At 40.0% G+C, this 24,804-nt stretch overlaps 1 protein-coding gene across 1 annotated transcript in view; it reads left to right on the top strand.

Annotated features, from left to right (window-relative positions):
- CNTNAP5 (contactin associated protein family member 5) overlaps positions 1 to 24,804 on the top strand; it is an 869,192-nt gene that overhangs the window by 695,187 nt on the left and 149,201 nt on the right. Inside the window, exons 15-17 of the mRNA XM_053598220.1 lie at positions 13,855 to 13,982; positions 14,159 to 14,329; positions 23,925 to 24,143. Coding sequence (XP_053454195.1) covers positions 13,855 to 13,982; positions 14,159 to 14,329; positions 23,925 to 24,143 — 518 coding nt within the window. The remainder of the gene's footprint in view (positions 1 to 13,854; positions 13,983 to 14,158; positions 14,330 to 23,924; positions 24,144 to 24,804) is intronic.

Genomic DNA, 24,804 nt, shown 5'->3' with positions numbered 1-24,804 from the left:
TCACTTAGACGTGTTGAGTACTGAAGTGCCAGTATGCCCCTTCTGGAACTTTCTACTGGTCATCTCCTCGCAACATTCCAGTACCTCCCTGCTTTAACCTTCTCAATCATTCACCAACCTCAGAACCCCTCATCTGTTGACTTCACTCACCATTCAGATGTGCACAAATGGATGTTTCCACACATCTTTCTCCTCACCTTCATCACCCAGAAGCTGCCACATATTTCATGAGGCTTTCCATTTACTTTAGAGCCAGGGAAGAGTCCCTATCCAGGGCCACTCTCTGCCACAAGTGATTGCTATTAGGCATCAGAATTTATTATTAGGTAAAGGTGCATATTGTTCAACAGCCCCCATACCAAAAGTCGAGGGATAAGGACTGAACGTTCCCTCATAAGGATGCCTGCTTCACCCATGGGCATCCCCAAGAAGTGTGTTGAGCACCTTGGGCAAACTCCGAGTGAGAAGTGACTGAGATTTCTTCCCTCATTTTCATGTAGAGACTGATATTCTGATTTAAATCTTCTGGGTTTCATTCACTGGCTTAGCACAAGTCATATTGTATGATAAATAGTTTGGAAAAATAACTTGTTACAGGAGCAACTGTATGTACTCCCCCATCTGACATTTCATCACTTATCCGTGTTTGCTGAGTACCTACTGCGTGTCAGACAAAGTCTGCTGTGCATAAAAAGTCAAAGCATGACAGTCTCTGCCCTTTAGGAACTCTCAGAACAGTGGGGAAAAAAGGTCTTTGGTAATAAATGGATCAGTGTGGTAAATTTGGTGACAAAAGTAAGCACAGTTGTACCTGGCCCTGGGTACATATGATCTGGGAAAGCTAGATTAAAAAAAAAAAAAAAGAAGTAGTAGTTAAGATTTGAAGATCCATAGTGAGTTAGCTAAATTAATACCCAAGTTAGTGTACTACAGATAAGGAGAACCTCTGTGCTTAGAGAAATGCAAAGAAAAAAAAATCACCAATTCACCAAACCACAAATATATTGGTGTGGTTGTTGTATAGTTGGCATGTGGGAAATTACTGAAGATGAAGGCCAGGAGGAAGGTCGAATCCAGATCATAAAGCTGCTTGTAGGTGAAATAACAATGATCTGGTTTTGTTTGTACAAGAATTATGGACATACGGTGTCAGTTCAGACATGAGGCCTGGCAGATCCTGGTAGAAAGTCATTCATTATTTATCTATCCAACTCTATTATTTACTGTAGAAAGGAAAAGTACAAAGCTGACACAACTGTGAAATAGTTAACAATGTTCAACATACTTCCGACCTCTGTCTTGACTGATGTATAGTCAAGCTGGCTTTGCACATATTTTCGATTTCTGACTGAAACTAGTATTGTCATTTAAAAGTGTCATTTATACCCTGAAGTGTTAGTATTTTATATACTACATCCCATATTAACCTCTCATATTAACAACTCTTGAGGCTGGTATTGTTACCATTTTCCTCAGAAAAAGAAACCGAGGACCTGAGTGACAAGTGCCTTGGTCAAGGTCACCTAACTGGGGGTGGGTAGAGTTGAGATTCCGGCTGCATCCACTGATGCTCTTGTTGACACTTGTGAGCAGCTGCTGATGTGCTGCTGACAATGGGATTCTGGGTCATGGCCAGTGAGTGAGGATGTTAGAGAGAGCCTCCCGGAGTCGGAGAGCTCAGGTCACCATAGCATGCCTGCTGCTTTGTGCTAAGTCTGGCTGCTCAGCTGGGACACCTTCTAAGCCTCTGGTGATTGATGATATTTTTTTCTGTTTTAATATATTTCTATAACTGAATAACTTACTATTTTATATTTCAGTGAAACCCAGTTAAATGAGGAAAATAAGTGTGTGTTTTAGGGGTGGGTGAAAGTGAGGCAGATAAGAAAATGAAGGAAGATTGGTGGGGAGAGAAAAAAGAAATCACTCAGTGAACCTCAGAAGCATATTCCCTTCTAGAAAAAAGAGAAGCCTCAAGTAGACATCTGAATCCATGTGTTATAGAGTTGATTTCTTGGGGGGCTGTCTTAGTCAAAATACTAAACAGGAAGACAGGGAAGGGAAGAAGGAAGAGAAGGGAAGACAAGGGGAGACAGTGGGAAAAGGAAGGGAAAAAGGAAGGGAAGGAAGTAGGGAAAAAAGGAAGGAAGGGAGGGAGGGAGGAAAGAAGGAAGGAAAAAAGGAAGGAGGAGAGGAAGTAGGAAAGGAAGTAAAGGGGAGAGGGAGGAAGGAAGGAAAGAGGGAGGGAAGGAAATAGGGAAGAAACAAAGTTGGAAAGAAAGGAGGGAGGGAAGGAAGTAGGAAGGGAAGGAAGGAAGGAAGAGAGGGAAGAAAGTAGGGAAGAAATAAAGTGGGGAAGGAAGGGAGAAGGGAAGAAAGGAATGAAGGAAGGAAGGAGGGAATGAAGTAGGGAAGAAAGGAAGGAGAGAGAGAAGGAAGGGAAGGAGGGAGGGAGAAAAAAAGATTTATAATAATAATTTTAAAATTAGTGGCTGTTTGCAAAGGAACTTTTATTCAATTTAATCATCCAATCTAAAGAAATTCTCCCAAATAGGCGGCTTGATTTCTGATGGAGCTCCTTTAGACTGATGGACTGTGAGAGTAGGAAAGGAAACTCTGGTAACAGCTTCTGTCTCCAGCCCCTAGAGACAGCACAAAAGAGTGACAGGCTGTGTGGGAGGTGGAGAAACGGTGACCCGGGCAGAGGGGTCAGAGGACACCAGGACAGAATGCTGGAGAAGGCAGGGGAACCTGCAGTGCTCCTGTCAGTCATGGCCCATGGCCCAGATGAGGAGTTTTCTCATCCAGACAACCAGGTTGAACTAAACTGAAGTTCTCTTGCTTAACAGCAGAACATTCTTTTATTTATTTTAGAAGAAAGTGCTGAAGTTGTTATTTGAAGTTTAGTAACTCTGCTCTTTGCCTCTTGCCCTCAGTGTACCCTTTTATAGAGTGATATGGTGAAAATAGAAAGAGAAAATGATGTCAGTTTTCAATTCAGTAATCCAAAAAAAGGAAGTATATTATTCTTTTCCTTAAAGAACACAATATTTTTAGGAGATGTCATTTATTTTTTTTTAACTACGTGGAACCATGGAGCTTCAAGTCACTTCTTTAGACCTTGATTCTACATCCCTGTCACAGAGAAATTATTTAAGAAATGTTGCCGAATTCATGAATGAACAATGAATGAATGACTTCTGTAGGACATATTTTTACCTCTCTGTCTTTAGTAGGTCAGGCCATAGCCATTTTCAGAATCAGAGATACTTGCTTCATTGTCAGCCTCTTTCACCACCTCACAAGAAATAGTTACCGAAGTTTAACCTAAATGACTTTTGCTGAAGATTTGTATTCTCTCGGCACAACAAGTATTACAGTTATTTGTCTTTCATTTAGCAAAGCACTCCCCACATTCCATCAGGTTGTGCAAATATTGGGATTTTTTAAATTTTTCCAGTTTTAGTTGTATTTATAGTATTTCATGTCTGTAAACCACATTTTCTTTATTCACTCATCTGTTGATGAACCGTGAGCTTGTTTCCATATGAGGTGACCGCTATGTTAATTATCTTGATTTAGCCATTCCATAATTTATACATATGTGAAAACACCACGTGGTAAACCAGAAATACATACAATTTTTGTTGTTCAAAGAAAAGCAAATTAATTTTGAAAAAGTAGTCAGAAGTGATCATTGCCAAAAGTTACCTTTTTATACACTTGCCTTCAAAATGAGCTTTTTTCTCTTTGGAAATGAGCTAACCCAGTCCCCAGGACCTTGCCCTTCGCAAAGCCCCTTCACTCCCCTCATATAGAACTTACTGAGATGATGCTACATCCATCCATCCAAGAGGCTTAGGGTTTTCCGTTTCCTCACCTCGGTCATTCTTTGATTTCTCAGTGCTCCTTTGAGTTCCTTAATATTTTCACCATTGAGATTCTCAGCTTCAGTGCAGCTGGGGGCCTCATACCAGACAAAATCTCAAGACCAGGCTCAGATCTTGAATCTTGAGAGAAAAAATAAGATCACCTCAGGGCACACTAAAGTTCTATCTCTTATTTAAAAAAAAAACAAGAAAAAAACAAAAAACAGTTGAGCAGTCTCTTGATGGAATTTTATTATTCATGAATCTGTTTATGAGCTATTCAACTGCTTTCTAGTTTTGGAATTGCCTTTCCTCCACGCAGGCAGGATTAGAAGGGTTTACCTGGGTTTTTACTACTCAGTCCCTCAATTCTCCACTTGCATTTGGAAATAGAATTGGGACCAGACTGTCGTGTTGGAGAGAGTACGTTTGGCACACGGTACTGGCCTTCCACTCATTAACTGTTGAATGACGGAAGGCGTGAACGAGGTATTTCCTCCTTCCCATCTTCTCTTCCTGGCCAGACATGCCCTCCACTTGCTAGTTATTGGCTGCTGTTGGAGTGACTGAACTTTTCCTTAAGGTATACATTCTGGCGTATCTTGATACACTAATGTGCCCATGATGGGGTTTCAGATTTTTTTGTTTTAAACAGAGTGTTTTGTGGTATATCTAAGTGGAAAGAATTGAAAGGCATCCCACAATCAAGAGAAGAAGAAAAAAGTTAAAAAATGGGGAAAAGGAACTTATAACCAGAGGTTGAAAATTCAAAATTCCAGTATCACATCATTATTTTATAGAATCCTAGATGAGATAAAATAGTTGATATTTCACCAAGGGCAACAGAGTTGTGGGTATTTTTTTGTCTTTTGTTTTTTTTTATTTTTAATGATGCCAACATCCTATTATCTATTGGGACATAATATGTAATATGAACTGTTTAATAACTTATTCTGTTTTGTTTTGTTTTTGTGGTTTTTGGCCAGGGCTAGGTTTGAACCCGCCACCTCTGGCATATGGGACCGGCGTCCTACTCCTTGAGCCACAGGCGCCACCCAATAACTTATTCTGGAAAACAAAACACAGCTATGAAACTTTCCTTTGTATACTTGTAGGAAACAAAATGTAGGCTGAGATATTACATATTAGATATTAATTTCTACAATATTAGTGGTGTGTCAAGATGTACAAATACACTATGGCTAAATTGTCTCTGAAGCTTCATTATGGGAGCAATTGCAAAATTGTACCTGAAATAGAATTTAAAGTCAATACTGAGATGAAGACTTTGCATTTATAGAGCACATTTTCCACAACATTTTGGTTTGAACTTTTATTGTGTACCAAAACATTGTCATTTCACTTAAAAATGCAGTGGGACTTTGGCTTCTCTTTTAACTCTCTGACGTATCACTAAGTGTGTGGTGTTATCATGGCAGCCCTTGCCCAAATCCAGGTGAGTTAGATGTGCTACTTGGTCTCATGGGTCTGCTCTGTGTGTTTGATTACAATTGTCAGTTCTGCTCTACCAAATTTTTAATAATGCATAATCAGGATTTTTTTCTGAAATTTTGATCTTAGAAGCTTCTTTTCCAATAACGAACAAAATCCTTATAAAATATTCAGATATTGCAGAAGTATTTAAATTAGAAAAAAATAGAAGCCCCACTTCAGTCCCTCTTTAGTCTACTTACTTCACCTCGTATGCAAAAATCTTATTCTTTGATAGTCGCTGGCTGGGTAGGGGTTTTCTATACCTACGTATCTCCTATGCATGTGCCATGTTTATAAATACATTTATTTAATTATTACCAAATAAAATACACTTTATTTATAATAAAATATACTTTATTTTTCTAAATAAAATATACTTTATGTCTTGGAGATCTTTCTCTTGGCATCACTAAGCATGAAAAAGAATATACTCTGATCATTAAAATGGTCATAACATTACTTATTTTATCATTCCCTTATAGCAAGCATTTTATTGGTAATTGATTTTTCACTATGAGAAACAATGCTGTAATGAAAATTTTGAGTCCGATTTAAACCCTTTTCCCTTTACAAATTGAATATTTCTAGCAAGTAGAATCCAGGCTTAGAATTGCTACATTATGCGCTTTTTGACTTGGATAGAGGTGGCCAAATTGCTGAAGGGCTTGGGTCTTTATGCTGACCCCAAAGGAATCCATTCAGAATTCCCTGACTTGGATCTGTAGGGTGAAGTAACCCCATCTCTGAGGTGGTACCTTTGCCAAGGGGATATTTAGAACTCACCAGAGTCAAAACACTGTCACACAAGACCACAGTTCTTCTAACCTCTTTTTGAGCAGAACTGGCTGGAAGCCTTACCAGGGGTAGCTTAAGGGAACAGCCTGACAGGCTGGGGCTTTGGTGACATGATGTCCCTCCTCACTTTCTTCTCTCTACCCTGCCATCCTTTCCACCCTGCCTGGGCAGCCTCTGCCGTCCGCAGTGATGCTCTTGGTGAACTAGAAATACATCTTGGTATCTTCGCATTTTTTTTCTTCAAGGCATAATGCCTTGGCCATGTAGAGAAAGGAGAAATAATCTCCTTTGAACATCTACCTTATAAGTATTTGGTGGAAATGTCATGAGCAAATTCATGTAGTACACTTTGAACACACAAATTGTGTCAATTTTGTTGGCAGCATTGTCATTTTCTGGATATAAAATGTAATTTTATGTATATTTTGTGTCACTTATTAACTATACCGCCTAAATCACTTAGCCGCTCTGAAGTTCAGATTCCCATGTTATTTTTTCAAATGGGGGGAAGTATCTGTCTCTGGAGAGTACTGGCTGAGTTTTCAGTAATTTTGCATCTAGCAGATGTGGCATGGAGTCAGTTCACCAAGGTTTAGGTCACCTTTTTACTAGTATTTTCTCTGTTCTTATAATATTTTAAGCTATAAGGGACAATATGGATAGTAGTTAAATTCTTGTCTGAGAAAAGTATTAACATATGTATATGTTCAATTAATTAAATAAGTAAGAAGTAATGTGCCAGTACAAAATTCATTTAGTCATCAAACTCTGGGTGGAGTAAGGAAGTGACCTTCTCCCCACCACAGGGTGCCCTCTGAAAGTCGAGTAGCAAAACTCAGCATGTGACAGAAGGATCTGCCCTAGGTAGAAACCAACCCAGAGACTGCTTGTAAATGTGTAACTGAAGAGTTTGTGGACTCCCCAAACTCCTGTCAAGGTGACCCAGGTGTAATCTCAGGGAATGCAGGGCTGGAAAATGATTGCAAATTAGTAAACTGAAACCTAATCAATTGAATTGTATCTCCTGTGGCGGAAACCTGTGTGCACAGAATGGAGATGGTCATCCTGAGATCCACCAAGGACAGCTCAAAGGACTCGGGGCCTGCTATTGTTGTTCCAGCGCTGTCCAGAGGAGATGGAGACTAAAAGTGAGGAGCACTGACTCCATTCATGAGAGAGAAGCTCTCTGTGGGTGGGAGACCTGTGTGGGAGCACAGCAGACAGTGCCGGTGACGGGCAAACGCGATGGTGTCCAAATCTGGGTTCAAATCCTGGCCTTTGTAATTCGCGAATCACGTACCCTGAGAAGTTTTGTCACCTCCCTGAACCCCGATTTCCTGTCCTGTACAAAGCAAGTAATTATCATAGCATCAACAAAACACAAGGTTGTTCTCAGGATTAAATGAAATCATGTGTGAAACTGTATTTCAATGCCCAAGTGGCCAGGGAAACACAGGAGGCAGCTCTCACACTTAGCTCTAGGTATGGGAGGTGCTCAGCTGAATGCCCAGACCATCAGTACAGTCTAAGAATAGCAGCCTCAAGGAGAGCCTCCCACTTAGAGATCACTTTCTCTAGAAAGAGCTTTTCTCTGTAAAAGCTAAGTGTGTTTTTAAACAGCATTTTATGTCCACTCTACTGTGCTAAATACGTTGGAGTTTGGATTTTACCTGTAAGAGACAGAGACCTTTTAAAAAATTTGAAGCAATAAACTAAGAATCATTTTGTTTCTTGGAATAACTAGAAGAATGAGAGGAAGTGGGAGAATGGGGCGATAGACATGTGAGGTAACCATCCCCAAGACCTAGGCAGGGCCTCTGAGGTTGCAAAATAAAACTGAGTCCCGAGGTATGAGGAAAAGGCAGTTGAATGGGTAGAAATAAAGGAGGTGAAATTGGTGGAAGTCATTAAGAACAAGAGAGGATGAAAAGAAGGGGGGAGAAATGAAGAGGACTCACATATTTAGGGCCCAGCTGGAGGAACAGGTCAAACCATTCACAGAAGTGAGAGGGCGGAGGAGAGGGAAGTGTCCACGGCAGATGGTCAGAGGAGGAGAGCTGAGCGTGGTTGTTTATGGTACATCAGTCCCATGAGGCTGTGCTCTCCCTCCGCCTGCCCATCCTGGCCAGGGCTATGTTTGGTTCAGACCCGCTGTCCTGGGCATCAGCATCCAAGGGAGATGCTTAGCAGGTAGTGGGATAAAGACACAGTCATAGAAAAATGTGTGTTTGTGTGTGTCTGTGGGGGGAGGGGAAGAAGGCAAATGTAAAATACAAAGTGCTAGGAGAGAAAATGAGGTAAGTTAGGAGCTAACATGTTCTATGGAAATTAGCAATTTAGTGAGAGAAACCTCTGTGGGACTGAAGGGAAAAGGCAGATTGTTGTGGGCTGAGGACAAAAGTGAGCGAAGAAAGGTGAGATAAAAGAGAGAATGCAGATTGCGTAGCGAAAGGGAGAAGGAGAAAAAACAGTCATTAGATCAAGAGGTTGGGCTACAAGAGGTGCGGAAGCCTACAGCCTGGGACCAGAAAGGCAGAAGTGAAGATGCCGGGAGAAGGTGCTTGGAGAAAGCAGGAGCAACGGGGAGTCAAGGGCAGGGTGAACTGTTAGGCCTGCACATGGGGAGGAGGCCTTAGCCACGATGAAGGGGGTCCTGATGGGAATGGATGGTCCACCTTTGTCTGGCCCTTTGTATGGCCACCCGGGCCATCCAGCTGATTGATGTTGAACTTATTTTCTATGTAATATCTACCCATTTTCCAATGGGGAGAATAATAATAATACACAGCAAAATCAACAAAGGAATAAATACCAGAATAAATTATATGCAAAAAATGAAATTAGGACAGAGAAGAAAGGGAAGATAGAACATTTGGGGACATTTTTGAGTAGGAAGCAAATTTAGTTTTGTGAAACTTGGAAAGTTGGACAACACAAACAGTTGATCTGCCCTGGAGAATGAGAGCGATACGTGTACTGGGGAGTCTCTGGCGTCTACATACTGCTGAGGAGCTATGCAGTCCAATAGTTTCGGCCTGTAATCTACTTGCTTCCTTAAATGAATGGACAGTAGTGTAGAAAGGCATACTCATTGTTTCCTCTCATCCAGGCCAGGCTCAACAAATCATGCCTCCAAAGATCTTCTTCTGTGGTAGTATCTTTTAAATCAATCTTATACCTGTAAAGTGTTGAGGGCCATCTTAATATCTTAATACAAACATGTCACCGAGTGAGTATACCTTGGCTGTGTTTATATACCAACACCTGGTTTTGTGTTCTCACATCTATTTCTGAAAAGTTCTATGGTTTCTGGAGTATTTATAGAGACAACGCAGCTTCTGAAAATATTAACTATACATTTGAAATGTCTTTCCTTCCTCTTAATATTTCTTACACTTGGAACTGAAAACCAGCCAGGGTCTGGTCAGCCTTGAACGCCATGGATGGATATTAGCCCGGAGCAGACTCCGTGAATCTGACCTGAATCAATGCTGGCATTTGCTTTTGTTGGCAGCCAAGTGACTTTTAGTTCATTTTGAGCTTCTAGTTACCTAATCCCCCGGGTCTTTTTTATCTGGAAGTCTGAAGAAGGAAAGCAAAAGAGAAATAATTGCCTTGAACAATTATCAAGCAAAGCTATAGAGTTATTGGCAGGCGTTGGTGCAGCGCTGCAGATGTGCAGAGGGGCCTCTGAGCATTCCACAGGCCACCCCTCCTTGTTAGGGACCCAAAAGGGGGGCAGCACATAGCCTGCTCAGGAAAGGGTGTGCAGAGTCTCCTAAAGTTGGATTCACACCAGGGCTTTAAGGGAAACCGAGGTCTTGAGTTCTTCCTATAACATTCTAAGTTTGTCACATGCACAGCATTTTATTTGGCACTTTTGAGTGATGGACAGAAAGAAGGACATAAAAAGGATTTCCTTTTTTCCTCCTTTACTATTTCTCTTAATAGGTTCAGTCACCCAAATGATTCAATTACAAAGAGTTTCCACGTTGGTTGATGAAAGTAAATAGTAGTCTTGGACATTTCATCACACTTGAATGATGTGTGGAAAATCCACAGCTTTCGCGTTCGGCCTGTTTCTCTGACTTTAGTCAAATCCCAATGTTTATTCAGAGAGTTTTATTTTTTAATTTTTAATTTTTTTTATTTTTAATTTCAGCTTGCTGTTCATCATTCTTCTTCGTTTGAAGTATTCTTTTTTTTTTTTTTTCATTTTCTTTCTTCTTTATTTCAATGCTTCCTCTGGCGATGCTCTGTCCCGTTGCCTCCCCAGTAGCTGAGATTACAGACGCCCACCACAACGTCTGGCTGTTTTGGTTTTTTTTTTGGATGTTAGTAGAGATGGGGTCTTGCTCTGGCTCACTGCTGCTCATACTGGTCTCGAACCTCTGAGCTCAGGCAATCCACCCCCCTCGGCCTCCCACAGCACTGGGACTACAGGCGTGAGCCACCGCGCCCAGCCTATTCAGAAAGTTGGTTGAGAGAAGACTGCATTGACTAATTCTGGGCCACACCCTTGCTGTTGAGTATTTGATTTTTTCTCTTAACACACATCTCCCCCACCCCTCTTTGGGTTGTGCTAACATGGTTTTCGAGGCCCACATGGGACTTCCTTCTGCCCTGATGGTCTCCACACAAGGGCCTCTCTGGCTGCCCATTCTTCCCAGCATGTGGTTCCTTTACTTATCTTCTTTTAAAATAGTCTTTGTATTACTTATTTTTTGTTTCAAACTTTCCTGAAAATTTCAGTGACTAAATTGATTAAGCCCCTACCACATCTGTGTATTAGTCATTTTATATACATCATTTACTTGGATTTATGCAGTATCAAATTAGTAAAACCAAGACCCAGAGGGACCTCACTGGTGTTATACATGTACAACTAGTGTGCTGTATTCAACCAGTGTTAGTCTGGTCCCAGTGACCATACTTCACAACCATCTTTCAACTGTATTCATGAACGGCTCTGTACATTTTTCCAAAGGAAGTCAAAATTGCAAAATGGTTAACCAGGGCATGAAAGGTCAGATCTATAGCAGTAGACTCCTTCTGTGTCAATAGTCACTACCATACTTTATATGATTTTTTATTATGGCTAAAATTCAGCACTATCTTTACTACCGCTGTCACCCTAAGTGTCCTACCTTTTGTTTTGAAATGTTGGAATTATACCTGCCAGTCACAGGTTGAATTAAATCCAATCACATTCTCCATACGACCCTAAAAGCATGAACTGCATATGGAAGTTGCCCTTGATGGCTAGTTAGCCTATGGGCTGAACACAGCTTCTGTGTGGGTTTTATTGGTCCACTCATCATTGGTTTTCATAATGCTTTTAAAAAACAAAACAAAACAAAATTTAAATGTATTCTTGTCTGGCTTATGGTCTTGTATTCATGAGCGAAATACTTACCTATTGCTAATGAATATTATTGGCCTACTTAAAACAGCAAACCTACTTTCTACCAGTCTCTCTTTTGTCCCCCCAATACTGAACTTGTGTGTCCCTTTTTATTTATTACTAGCATAAGGCTGGATTTGGTCATTTTTATTATTTGCCTGACCCCTGTAGCCATTTGAGATTGTATCTATTTCTGTTTCCTTAAATTAGAAAACAATTCCATTTTTTTTAAATTTTCAGATAAAAAGTATTCTTACTAATGTACCTTCCATCATCACACTATATGTGAATTTTTTCCCTGTTTTTTGGAAGATACTTTCGTTCTTTGTGTGCTATTTGTATATTCCAACACTCTGACACAATGGTATCAAATTGATATAGACAAGACGCTGAGCCTGTAGGGATGCAGTGGTTGGCGTTAACGGACACACTTTGAAATCTACCATTTCTTGACCTTACAATGGAAAGAAAGAAAATCTTATAGCAGTATAGAATCCTTCAAAAGAAAATCTGATTTGTTCTTTATTCTACTTTGGCTATTTGGAATCTGTTTTTAAAATCTCTGCTTGGAAAAACATTGGAATGTGAAGATTTACATTAATTCCTGTGGCTAGGTAACATTCACGTAAGCACTTTCACACTGAGACAAAAGCCTTATTCCATATCCTCTGAATGGCCTTTGAATACAGGTACTCGAATAATAGATATTGTATGATGCAGTCCTTTACATTTTAGTTGATAGATCTGAGAAGGACATGTGCAGGTGAATATTTGATTTATTTATAACCAAGATGAATTAATAGGTGTTTTTCTCCAAATCTCATGAGTTGGATAATAAATCTCAAAATTTAATTTCCCACATGTGCTGTGCAGTATAGGCTCTCCAATACAGAATCATAGCTGAAGGCATAAAAAGATGAATTGACTTGCCTGGGGCCACAGAGTGGTTCAGGGACAAAGATGTGAACTAAAATAGGCGTCACAGTACCATTTTTGAGCATTTACTGTAGTTCTGGCACCATGTTAAATGACTATATGATCTTATTTAATCCCTTCTATAACTCCATGATGTAGATGCTATCTCCATTTTCAGTAACTAAGAAAATGCCATGAAGGCTACGTTGAACAGTTTGATGAGAATATTTCAGATTGTATATGAAACCAGCACATTGTACCCCTTGATTGCACTAATGTACACAGCTATGATTTAACAATAAATAAATAAATTAATTAATTAAAAAAATAAAACTGGATGCCCTGAGGATCTCAGAAATGAAATTATTTGTCCAAGTTAACATACCTGGGAACTGGGGCCTGTGCTTTCAGAACACATCTGCGTGCTTCTATAACTATATTCTTAAAGACACAAGATCGACACTGGGATACCAGGAATGTGACTTGGCCATTCTGTTTGTGTGACCTTCTATCTGTTATTTTTGAGCCTCAGTTTCTCCATTTGTAAATGGGGATAATTATAACTTACTGCATAAGATTATTGTTCAGGAAAAGAATTCCTAACCTGCTCATATATTCATATGTAGGCATAGTTATATGTCTAAGGCCATTTTATTACATCCAGTTTTTACTCTCAGCCAAACGGGGAGGCTCTTACCATGAGTTTAAAAAGACAACCTAAAAAGAGGGAAGAAACAATGGTTCATCCCTATTTTTGACCTTTCTTGTCAAAAAGTGACTAGTCAATAACTTACTTACATGAATCACACACACAACAGTCAGACTCATTAACTACCAAGATCTTTAAAATTCAGAACATCATGAAAAGCACCAAACCAGCTAGTAGTATGGAGCTAAAATGTCCTAAAAAGCATCTAAAGTTGATGAAACCAATTGATATGTGGCTAAAATCCTTGGGATGATTTTCAAGTGGGATTTGTGATACGTATATCAGGTGAGTTATAGGGAGAGATGATCTTTTTATGGGAATGAAAGGTCATGTTTAATGTCATGTTGGTACACCTTGGGCAGCTGGGATGTTCTTAGCCACAACAGGCAGCATCGGTCTGTATAAACTGTGTTTCGGTAAGCACCTATGGGGAAGGTGTAAAATCCACTTGTTTTTAGAAGCTGGCTATGGGGTTATGTTGTTGGTATTCTTTCCGTCCATGATGTAAACCGTCCAGGATGAAAGGCCTTCAGCTATTCTCCTCCCTGTCCCTACCTCACTGCAACACCCAAATAGCTTTTGAAAAGAGGGGTCTTGGCAAACAGTTTCTAGATTACCCACATTTTGTCTTCTTCTTTTGTTTTTTTTCTTAAATTTATGTTTTTCAGGGCAAATGATACTGGCTTTCTTTCCTTCAAAGACCACTTGCCTGTCACTCAGATAGTTATCACTGATACCGACAGATCAAACTCAGAAGCTGCTTGGAGAATTGGTCCCTTGCGTTGCTATGGCGACCGTGAGTACTAAATCGAAAGAGGCTTTCTCTCTGCATTACATGAGCACAAGATGTTTTCAGTCCCTTATCCCCTTTCCCTGCATAGTCCCCTATTCCTGCAAATTGTCCACATCCCGATGCTTTCCCATACCCCATTGAAAATGATCAACCATGCTTAAGGATTTTCTCATTTGCAGGACTCTTGTGGAATGCTGTCTCATTTTACACAGAAGCCTCTTACATCCACTTCCCTACCTTCCATGCGGAATTCAGTGCTGATATCTCCTTCTTTTTTAAAACCACGGCTTTATCTGGAGTTTTTCTAGAAAACCTTGGCATTAAAGACTTCATTCGACTTGAAATAAGCTGTGAGTGCCCTCAATTATGAATCTAATGTACTTGGTCCACAGAACATGTTTTGATGTTATCTTTGCCACCAACAACTAACGCATATTTGTACCATCAAATTAATTTCACTGGACATCTGTAAAATTAGCAGTGATAATATCTAGTTCCTCCTAATGCTTTATGGTATATTATGAACTATCAGTAGTTAATCAGTCATTCTTTGATCAAAATATGTGCATTCCAAATGTTCCCTTGGATATCTTTTACAGCGCTCATTATCTGATCCATGGGTGTTTCTTGGTGTGACTTTAATCTTCCACACCACAGGATTTTTTCATTACACTTTCTATGGAAAGCTGAAATGATATTATGCATTCTATTCATATTTGGGATCTATTTTTCGTACCTTTGTGCAAAAAGTAATTTCCTGACTTATCTCCCACCACTAGGAGTGTGTGTCTACCCATTCAGAACTCCATGGCTTCTCTACCACTTCCCCACGAACAGCAGTGTCACTAATAAAAATAATGCCAGGACACGGTTCATTTTTTAACACTCCAACCCCTACATACATTTGTTCAGTAACGATCATAAAGTGAAATGAAATAGAGATGGTTTCATGTCTTAGGTTTAAATCTTTAATCCAATGAACCAAGTGTATGGTGCCCCATGATCATACTAATGTACACAGCTATGATTTAATAAAAAAAAAAATAGAGATGGTGAAGTATTCTATTATTGTACACTTTATATGGAATAAAAAGTGTATAATAATAAAAATATTGCACTTATATGTAATAAAATTTATATGTAATACACTTATATGTAATGCATTTATTACATACATGTCATATATGTAATAAAAATGTAAAATATGTAAATTATACAGTTTATATGCAATAAAAAGTGTATAATAATAAAAATGTTGCAAATAAAAATATGTTTCAGGACAATAAAGAAAAGCAAATACCTTGTTTTGGCCAGATGTGATGGCTAACACCTGTACCCTAGCATGTGGAAGGCCAAGATAGGAGAATTGGTTGAAGCTAAGAGTTAGAGACCAACCTGAGCAAGATAGCGAGACCCCATCTTTAAAAAAAAAAAAAAATAGAAAAATTAACCAGATGGGGTGGTGGCTGCCTGTAGCTACTAAGGAAACTGGAGCAGGAGGATCACTTGAATCCAGGAGTTTGAGGTTGTAGTAAACTGTGATGACGTCACTTACACTCTAGCCCAGGCAACAGAGTAAGACCTTGTCTTAGGGAGAGAAATGTGTTTGTAAAATACATTTTTTTATAAAAATGGAAAAAAGCATCTCTATATGTTGATCTAGTCCAATCATATTAATAAAATTAAAATTTCAATTTCTGAGTCATTACTTTTGTAAGTTTGTGAATGACTTCATCAGAATTGGTTTCCTATACATGTTCATGTTCAAAAGAGATGGAATTATAACTGTCCATTTATCTTCTCCCACATTATGCAAAGAATATTTTCTATTAATTTTAAGTTTTTTTACATGAAGCAATAGATATATAAATAGGAAAGGTTTTAAACCTAAGAATGTATTTAGATTCATAAAAATTCCATTTTACAAAAATGCCAGAAATTATAATGCTGTCCATATTTATTTTTTCAGGATTAATTCTGGCAACTTTCAAATATCTCTGCAAGTGAAAAAATTCCACTAAACTATTTTCACCAGAAAACGCATCATAGATTTCTCTTCTGTTATTGTATTTTATTATATATTTTATATATATAATATATATTATATTTTATTATATATTTCTCTTCTGTTATACATTTTATTATATTTCATAATATAACAAAAAGTTGCAAAGTTCCTAAGGAGTTGAAATTGCTTGAGCTCTCTTGGGGTGCAATTTTGGCCTCCCATCCTGTGGTTCTGTATATTTGTAAGTTCGACAGTAGATCTGAGTTAAAGCATGTTAGCACAGTAATTGTGAAAATGAGAGAGGAGAATCTGAGTTCTGACAGTTGAAAGCAAATGCACATATTTGATCCAGCATGCGTAGGAGCCAAGGGTCAATCTGGAATTCCCTGGGTTAACTTCCCCCTAGAATATAATAGTTATTAAGGGTTAATCAATAAGATGGACTAATTTGAAGTTTACATATACATTCTTAAAAATTAGCAGTAGCTTTAGCATCTGTTAAGAGTGAGACCAACAAAAGATTTTTTTTTTTTTTTGGTGGAGGAGGATATTATCACTGACATTGCTTAGAAATATGAATTACATGGGTGTGATGAAAACTAAAAAGCATGTGCATTTTTAGTTAATTTTGTGATGGCTGTATGTTCTGTGCACTCCATGCAATGCCCCCTCCCCCCACGGCTTGTACTTAGGTAGACTAGACTCACAACCTTATTGTGCCCCTGGCCCTGAAGACTCATGCTTGCCATTAAGCGCCCCATCTTGGTATGTCTAAATGAATGTTTTTTATAGTTTGATTAAGACAATTGGACATATCACAATAAAGATGTACAGAGTGCCCTTGAAAGCTTAAGCAAAGTCTCAGCAACAGAAATTGGAAATTTGAAAGCTCCAGAAAAGGAGACAAAATCACTGACTGGAGGAGATGGTAGAGATGGTTAAGGCTCCTAAAAATCTCTGAGCAGCCAAGTGTTTCTTTCGCGCTTACTGCACAATACATACAAGGGAGGAAATCTTTTTAATTGCTAGTTTTAACCTCATTTTGCACTCCAACCATTTAGACAGTTATTAGGAGGAAGTTCTTGTGGCTTTAGTGTGAAATGATATCCCTCATACCAAACTTTGCCAGGCTCTGAAAATGTGAAGTTGAGTGCCAACCATTTCGTAATATAAATATAATAACCTCAAAGTAAACATAATGAAAATCAGGCTCACAAACACGATTCATTAAAGCAGTGGCAAATGTAACGGTATATTATCACAAGGTAAGGCCTGATGATTTATTGTTAATTACGTGTCAGTGTCCAATTTATTTGTACATTGTGGCCCTAAATTTTGCCCTTTGGGTTGTACAAAAAATGTTTTTAATGCAGATTGGGATGAAATTTGGAAAAACAAAAAATCCATTGATATAATTGTTTGATGTATACTTTATCACTATATTGGGAAACATAATTTTCTAAAAGATTTTTTTTTTAATTTTCTGTTTCTTAGGCAGAGTCTTACTCAATTTTCCTGGGCAGAGTTTCATAGCTTCATAGCAGACCCCAAACTCTTGGGCCCAAAGGATCCTCTTTTCTCAGCCTCTTGAGTAGCTGAGACTACAGGCGCCTGCCATAACACGCAGCTAGTTTTTTTTTTTTTTTTCCTCTTTTAGTAGAGATGGGGTCTCACTCTTGCTCAGGCTTGTCTTGAACTCCTGAACTTAGGTAATCCACCTGTCTCAGCCTCCCAGAGTGGTAGGATTACAGGTGCAAGCCACCGCACCAAGTGGCAAAAGATTTTATACAAAAACATTAAAAAGTGCAAATCCTCATAGTTCTCAAAATATTTGTATTAATGACTTTAAAAAGGAAAAAGCCCAAATTGGGGAAGAAGACACTCGCACTCTTTATTTGCAGCTACAATCAAATGATGCATTTTAGGCAGATGAAATTTTACACTAAAGGATTCATAATGAGAAACCTCTACAGACCAGGTACTTGGACAGGAAATGGCCTTTGAACGGATGCAGTGGCTCAGAATAGATTTTTCTACCGTCCCCAAGGAGTGTTCCTCTATAACTATCTAAGCAGCAGTTTCCAAGGTTAATATATCCAAATTGTTGGACGGGGAGTAGCAGGTTCCCATGAAATTTTCAACCCATTTCCTTCTAGGCTGCTTCCAACTAAGATATTTGAATTTTGTAGCCTTGGGACTAGTCTACATTCTATGAAAAGGAAGACACTTCCCTATGTTCTCAAGTCTTACTGAATGTGTTTCAAATGGGACTGTGAAAAAAATTAGCTGTTTTTACAATTATCTCCCAATGGCTGTGCAGACAGACACTTTGGAGTAGATGAGGGGAGCAGAAGGAAATGGCTTTGCAGAGGCAGTGCGGCAGAGTGGAAGGAGTCTAGAATGTCGAACTCAGTGTGGATTCAAATTCAATGAGCCGCCTTGGGCAAGATCTTCCCCACTTTTGTCTTATTTATGCAGCAAGGGGTTGGTGATACCCATATGCCAACCAGATGCCTTTGGCTGCAATGAACAGAAAACTCAGAATGAACTGGCACAAGAATGGAAATTCACTGGTGCTGGAGCATGTGACTAAGTTCAGAGGAGGCAGGGCTGGCTTTATTTCTGGTTATCTGATTGTTTCCTCTTTGAACTCTGAATGTCTACTTCTATCCAAAGGTAGCCCCCCGTTCCCACCTTGGTAGAGCTTTACCCCGCTGGAGAGGAGCTATACAAGCAGTCCTTCTGAGACGAGGCTTACCCACCTCCTGGAGGTCAATGGCTGTGGCCAGGGAAGTGAGGATTGCAGATTGGTTTATCCCTGGGCCCACCCTACACATGGGGGTAGGCTAGCTTTCCCCAAAGCCCATGGAAAACTGAAAGAGGGAATCATTTTCTAAAGCAAACTCTGAGTTTTATTAGAAAGGGGGTGAGCTTGAGTTACTCAGTGGAAAAAAATTGTATGTGTGTATATGTATATATAGAGAGATAAATAAAGATTTAATTTCTAAAATTCAGGAGTTTCATACTAAGATTACCAAATGTAATATTAACCTGAAGATACTGCAATCAGAATTCCAAAAAATGGTAAAAGTTAACACTATTAATAATTAAAGGTTTGCTGAGTTGGCACGAGATTACTCTGACTAAACACTGCACTCAGGTCCTTACGTTCAGCCTTCATTTGTTGTCAAGCAGTCCTGTCTAGGATTATCTCTGGATAATACTCTGGTTATCATTGCTCAATACACAGATGAGGAAGATGAGTCCAGAAAGGGGAAGCCCAGAGTCCTGCGGCTGGTCAAGGTCAGGACCTAGAACCCTACCAGAACTCTCTGGCTCCTGGGAGAAACTCCTGACCCCTGAGGCTTTGCCAAACAACCTCAGGAATCAAGAATGTTATAACTCAAGAGCATGTAAAATTATTTACCTCCAGGTTTTGAGACCCCTCCAGGGTCTTTAAGAAGGCCCTACCACTTTGTGCAAAAGTGGATGTGCTGCTTATTTCTGGAGAACCACAGCTGCCATCCGATCCTCAAAGAGTCCACATTTCCAAACGAGTTTAACAGCACAGTAGAACCCCCATAGTTGACCACCTCACTGCCCTGACCACTTCCTTAATTGGACCTTATTTTCATAGAGCAGAAAGATACCACATGTACCTACCAGTAGGTAGGTCTCGTTCCTTATGCTGACCACCTCTGTATATTGATCAGTTTGTTACAGTCCCTTGGGTGGTCAATTTACAGAGGTTCTACCATATTTAGTTTATATTTCTCACTTTAGAGATGAATACATGGGATGTCAGCATGGTTCATGGACTAAGTTCATGCTGTGCAACTTCTCTATTCTACAAGTGGACCCTGAGCTCTCTGCCATGCCCGAAGAGGGGTGGGAATTAAGGACACAGAAGTAGAGCTGTGGTCTGGTCTTCATGAAGCTCCGACTGAGTGGAGGGAGTAGAAGGGCCAAGTGAGTCCCAAGGATGTGTCTGATAGACAGGGGTGAGTTTGGGAGGAGCGCCATGCAGGAGGCTCTCCTTAGGACACTTCTTCTCGCTTCCTGGGAGCACTTGTTTGCATGAACACTTGGCGGATGCTCTGCTGCAGGACTTCACATGTCCTTTCTGGGTGAGTCTTCTTAAAAGTAAGCTGTGAGCTCATCTTGTTTCCTCACCTCTGGATCCTCAGGGTCTAGTGCAGGGCCTGGGTGAAACTCCTTAGCTTTGTCTTAAACCACGGAATAGCAGACGGGGAGAGAAGGTATTTGTCAGAGGTTGGGAAGGTGAAGTTGGAAGGAGAGTTCACCATCAGGCTCAACCAGGATGTTGGGTCATGTCCACTCCTCCAGCAAGTGTGAGCTCGCTCAAGTAGCCCTCCCACCCTCACCGCGGAGCCACCCCATCTTGGACGTTATTCATCACATCACATCATTCATCCACTCCTGTACTTTTTCAGCCATCGACATCATCTATTCTAGCTTTCACTGCTAGGGGGACCACAGAGGTTTCAAGGTCTGGAGGTTTTGTCATTAAAATGTGGTTTAAAAAGTGCAGAGAGAGAAAGAAGGAGGGTGGGGTGGGGAAAGGAAGAGCAGAAAGAGGGAAGGAGGTACGGGGTGGGGCCTTGGTGAGTGTCACACCTTTTGGGGGCAAGACACGATTGTAAGAGGGACTTTACCTAACAAATGCCATCAGTGTAACCTGGTTTCTTGTACCCTCAATGAATCCCCAACAATAAAAAAATTTAAAAAAAAGAAGTTAACACATTGGATACATAGAATATTTCTGTATCTTAATTTAAAAAAATTCCTTTTAACTTTTTATATATAGTTGGTTAATCCCATAAAACATTAAGAGGGAAGAACTTTTTTCCTGAAGTTGTTTACAAAAAAAAAAAAAAAAAAAAATTTAAGTAAATAAATTTGGACACCTACTTCTCTCCAGCAATTTAAAAAAAAAAAAAGTGCACTCTGGAGACAAAGTCCTGACTGCCCATCCAACTGGGACAACTCACTTGCCTACCTGTGCCTCAGCTCCCCATCGGTAGAATGTTACCCATCTCATGAGGTCGGGACCAGGCTTAAGTGAGTTGAATCATAAAAAATGCTTAGCAAGATACCTCATGGTAAGCACTTAATAAATATTAGCAATTATGATTGCATTTTACTGATTTTTCCTCAATTCTAGGAGATAAATAGCGTAGATCTTTAATAGATACTGGATAAAATGATTTTAAAAAGAATTTCCCAAAGACTCTAATACCTTGGCATAAAACAAACAAAAGAAAGCAAAGAAAATTGCAAATTGCGTTGAATGTGTGCAGTGTAACAGTGTTTGAAAGAATAAGGTGCAGGGCTGGCTGCTGGGTATACAATAAATGAAGTGTTCATTAAGCATTTGCAGACAGGCTGGGGAAACAGTAAACAGATCATTGTATAACAAGGGGGTGAAGATTCGGGCAGAGGTCAGCGCAGTCAGCAAGCCTGACAGGGAGGTGGTGACCTCAGGGCAGGGAGTACTCAGAGGAGTACCAGGCCCTCCGTGGAGATGTGCTGAGTGGAATTTAATATCCGCAAAACCAAACAAGCAGGAAGGCTTTTAGCAAAATCTTTAACATTCCTCCCCCCAATTTTCATGAATCTTTACTCTGTATTCTATATATAGAGAGAAAATAAATGTGAGGCCCAGTGATGGCTCAGTGTTTTTTTCTTGTGAGATGTGCTGAGCAGCAAGGTGCCATTGGTGGTCTAAATAAGAAACAGGGAATAACACAGCCCCCCCACACACACACACACTACTATTCAGTCATCCTAAATGCAGTATGCTCCCTTCAGTTCTGTTTCCTGTAATACATGAATTTATAAACCAAACCCAATTTTCCTGTCTTGGCAAATCAGGCAACACAGTAAGAATAGCAACAGCTGTCACTTGTGCGACCATCACCCTAAGGACGTCATCAGGAGTGGTGTGCAAACATCTTGATGATTAGTACTGTTTGGATTCCCATTTCCCAGATGAGAAAACTGAGTCATGGTTAGCTTGAAAACTTACCTTTGGTCACAGCGGTTCCAGGGCCCATGCTCTCAATCTCCATTTTTACAGCTTCCACCCTACTGTCTCTTCTTACCATCAGGGTTCCCCAGAACAGGAAGCAGCTCAAGCTCTCCGTCACTTGGAATTCTGCAGCATGTGTCCTTCTCACACTGTGGTGAGCTTTCTGTGAAGGTTTACAGGCCTGGGAAGAAATGGTCCAGAGCAATTTTTGACCTTTGGCATTTCTGATCATTTAGACTTTCTTAAATAAATACTCATTTCCTGTTTTATGGGGCAAGAAAGAGGGAGCGATCACAAAGTGCCACAAAGGAAGGGATTGTCTGGTGCAGGAAGGCTCCAGTTACTCAACGGAGACTGCCCTTACTGTCCTCAATTTATAATTAACCTTTCCACTTCCTTTAGGTTTGGAAAATTCTTGGGTGGTAATGGAAAATATGAGACAGCATGCTCAATAGAGCAAAACAGGGAAGAATTCTGTCTTTGGAGTCAGATTCTACTACTGTCGGGGCAACTTTGAGCAAATCATTTATATTTCTCTGAACTTTAATTTTCTCCCTCATAAAATGAGGGTAATGGTGTCTTTCTCCTGGGGTTCTTTCAAGAATTAAAATGAGAGACTCCATGATCAGCGTAGTGCCTGACGTGGAGCGCGTCATACAAGCAGTCCTTGGATTAGGAACAGGAGAGGTTCTATAGGTTTGTGCTTACGTTGAATGTGTATGTAAGTTGGAACAGGTACATTTGCCTATTACCTGTAACAGCCCCTGTTCGTAAGTGTGACTTGTACATTAGTTGGATGATTGTAACTTTGGGATTTATTAGAATAGCCCCTGTTCATAAGTGTGAGTTGTGTGTAAGTCGGATGTTTGTAACTCAGGCCAGTGCCTGCATCTACTGTGTTGTTATTTCCGTGTTTCCCTAATAATGGCTCTGCAATCACCGTCAGTACCACCAGGCCCGTCCCTGCCAGCATCACCAACACCACTGTCATTTCATCAGCAGAGGCATTATTATTCCTGATTGGCTGACACCTGGCTTTTATGCTATGCAGATTGTTGTAAAGAAGCAGAAAGAATCCTGTAGGGAGGCTGGCAGGAAGGTGAGGGGCTTGGGTTTGATTGTGCAGCAGCGTCTTCTTGAACAGGGGATTAAACGTTCTGAGCCTCTTTGTTTGGGGAGACAGGATATCGTGAATGCTTGTATTGTACACATTAATGAAATAAGGAAGCAGATACTGGGCTTCCCAGTGGACCTGCTCAGCTAACCCTAGGTCTACACACACCCATCCAGGTGGACGCCCTAAAGCCAGGATAGGTCCAAAACACCCAGAACCTCAGCATTGATACCTATTTATCATATAGGCAGCAATGGCCCAGCTCTCTGTCCTGTTTTCTGAATTTGCACAATAGGGACCAATTGGATAAGAAAAAGACAGAAAAAAAGAGATTTTCTTGCTTTGCTTTATAGTTTTATAAATTGAAAATTAATTCAAAAATAAAATAGTTTATATCTCCCTGACTTTAAGCTTTATATGAATGGAATCATCCTACGCATATTCTTTTGTACCTTGCTTTTAGTCTCAGCTGTGTTTGTAGGATGTCTTTGAGATTATTTCCAGCTCGTTATTTTGTTGTTTTTTCATAGACTCCAGTGTATAAATCTACCATTGTAATAAATATATTTACTAAAAAAAAGACCTTGGGACATGTACACATCTTATTGGGTAGTTGTTACTACTCATGGTGAGTTCAGCACTGTAAGGAATTTAAGGAAGTCCACTCCACGTGGATATTGGCATATAATTGTTTCTCCCACGTAGAAGCTTGTGCCTTGACTCTACTGATGACTCTCTCATCCTTTCTCCTGTTTGCCTTTTTGATTTCAGCTCCTTCAGAGATCACCTTTGCCATCGATGTTGGGAATGGCCCTGTGGAGCTTGTAGTGCAGTCTCCTTCTCTTCTGAATGACAACCAATGGCATTACGTCCGGGCCGAGAGGAACCTCAAGGAAACCTCCCTCCAGGTAGACAGCCTTCCACGAAGCACCAGGGAGACGTCGCAGGAGGGCCATTTCCGATTGCAGCTGAACAGCCAATTGTTTGTAGGTAGGTGACACTTTAAGGCGACCTTTGTGCTGGACCACTGTGTGGCCTGGGCCTCAAGGAGAATCTCTCTTTTATTTTAAACCTGGAAATGTCAAAATAAATAAATAAGTAAAATAAATAAACAAAAAATAAATTAAAAAAATAAACTTGGAAATGGTTAAAATGTGTCATAAAGCATTTATAATACGAATTCAATTCTAAAAATTCTTTCAGGTTTCAGTGGCCACAGCAATTAAAAATGAGGCTACCCCTTAGAAATTTTTTTTGGAGGGGTCCCAGAATCTTTTTGTATTTCTCCCTTGTGTATATTACCTTCAGATGTCCATAGACCCCTTGGGTTGTTTGCTGTTTTAATAAAAATCTGTTCTTGGGGAAAGGATAGTTCACCTGTCTACATGTTAGTAGGTGTATGCTCTAAGTCAGTGGGCCACACTTCCTGGTGTTACTTGACTCCTGATAATTATTAATACCAGTGTGATGAAATAGCAGAGCCAACATAAAGGGATTTCAAATATCAGTAATGTGGTTGGGAGAGGAACTATCCTTTTATAAATGAGGGACTTCCTCAAGACTCCTTGGCATCAGAGCACGTGGACTAAGCCTGGACAATCTGTTCATCTGAACTGGCAGCCATTGCTTGTTATGGACCTAGGAGGATCCA

This window comes from Nycticebus coucang, chromosome 7 (assembly GCF_027406575.1).
Source record: "Nycticebus coucang isolate mNycCou1 chromosome 7, mNycCou1.pri, whole genome shotgun sequence".
In the NCBI taxonomy this organism is placed as follows: domain Eukaryota; kingdom Metazoa; phylum Chordata; class Mammalia; order Primates; family Lorisidae; genus Nycticebus; species Nycticebus coucang.
The sequence above is the reverse complement of the archived record's forward strand: the minus strand, read 5'-3'. Positions and strand labels throughout refer to the sequence as shown.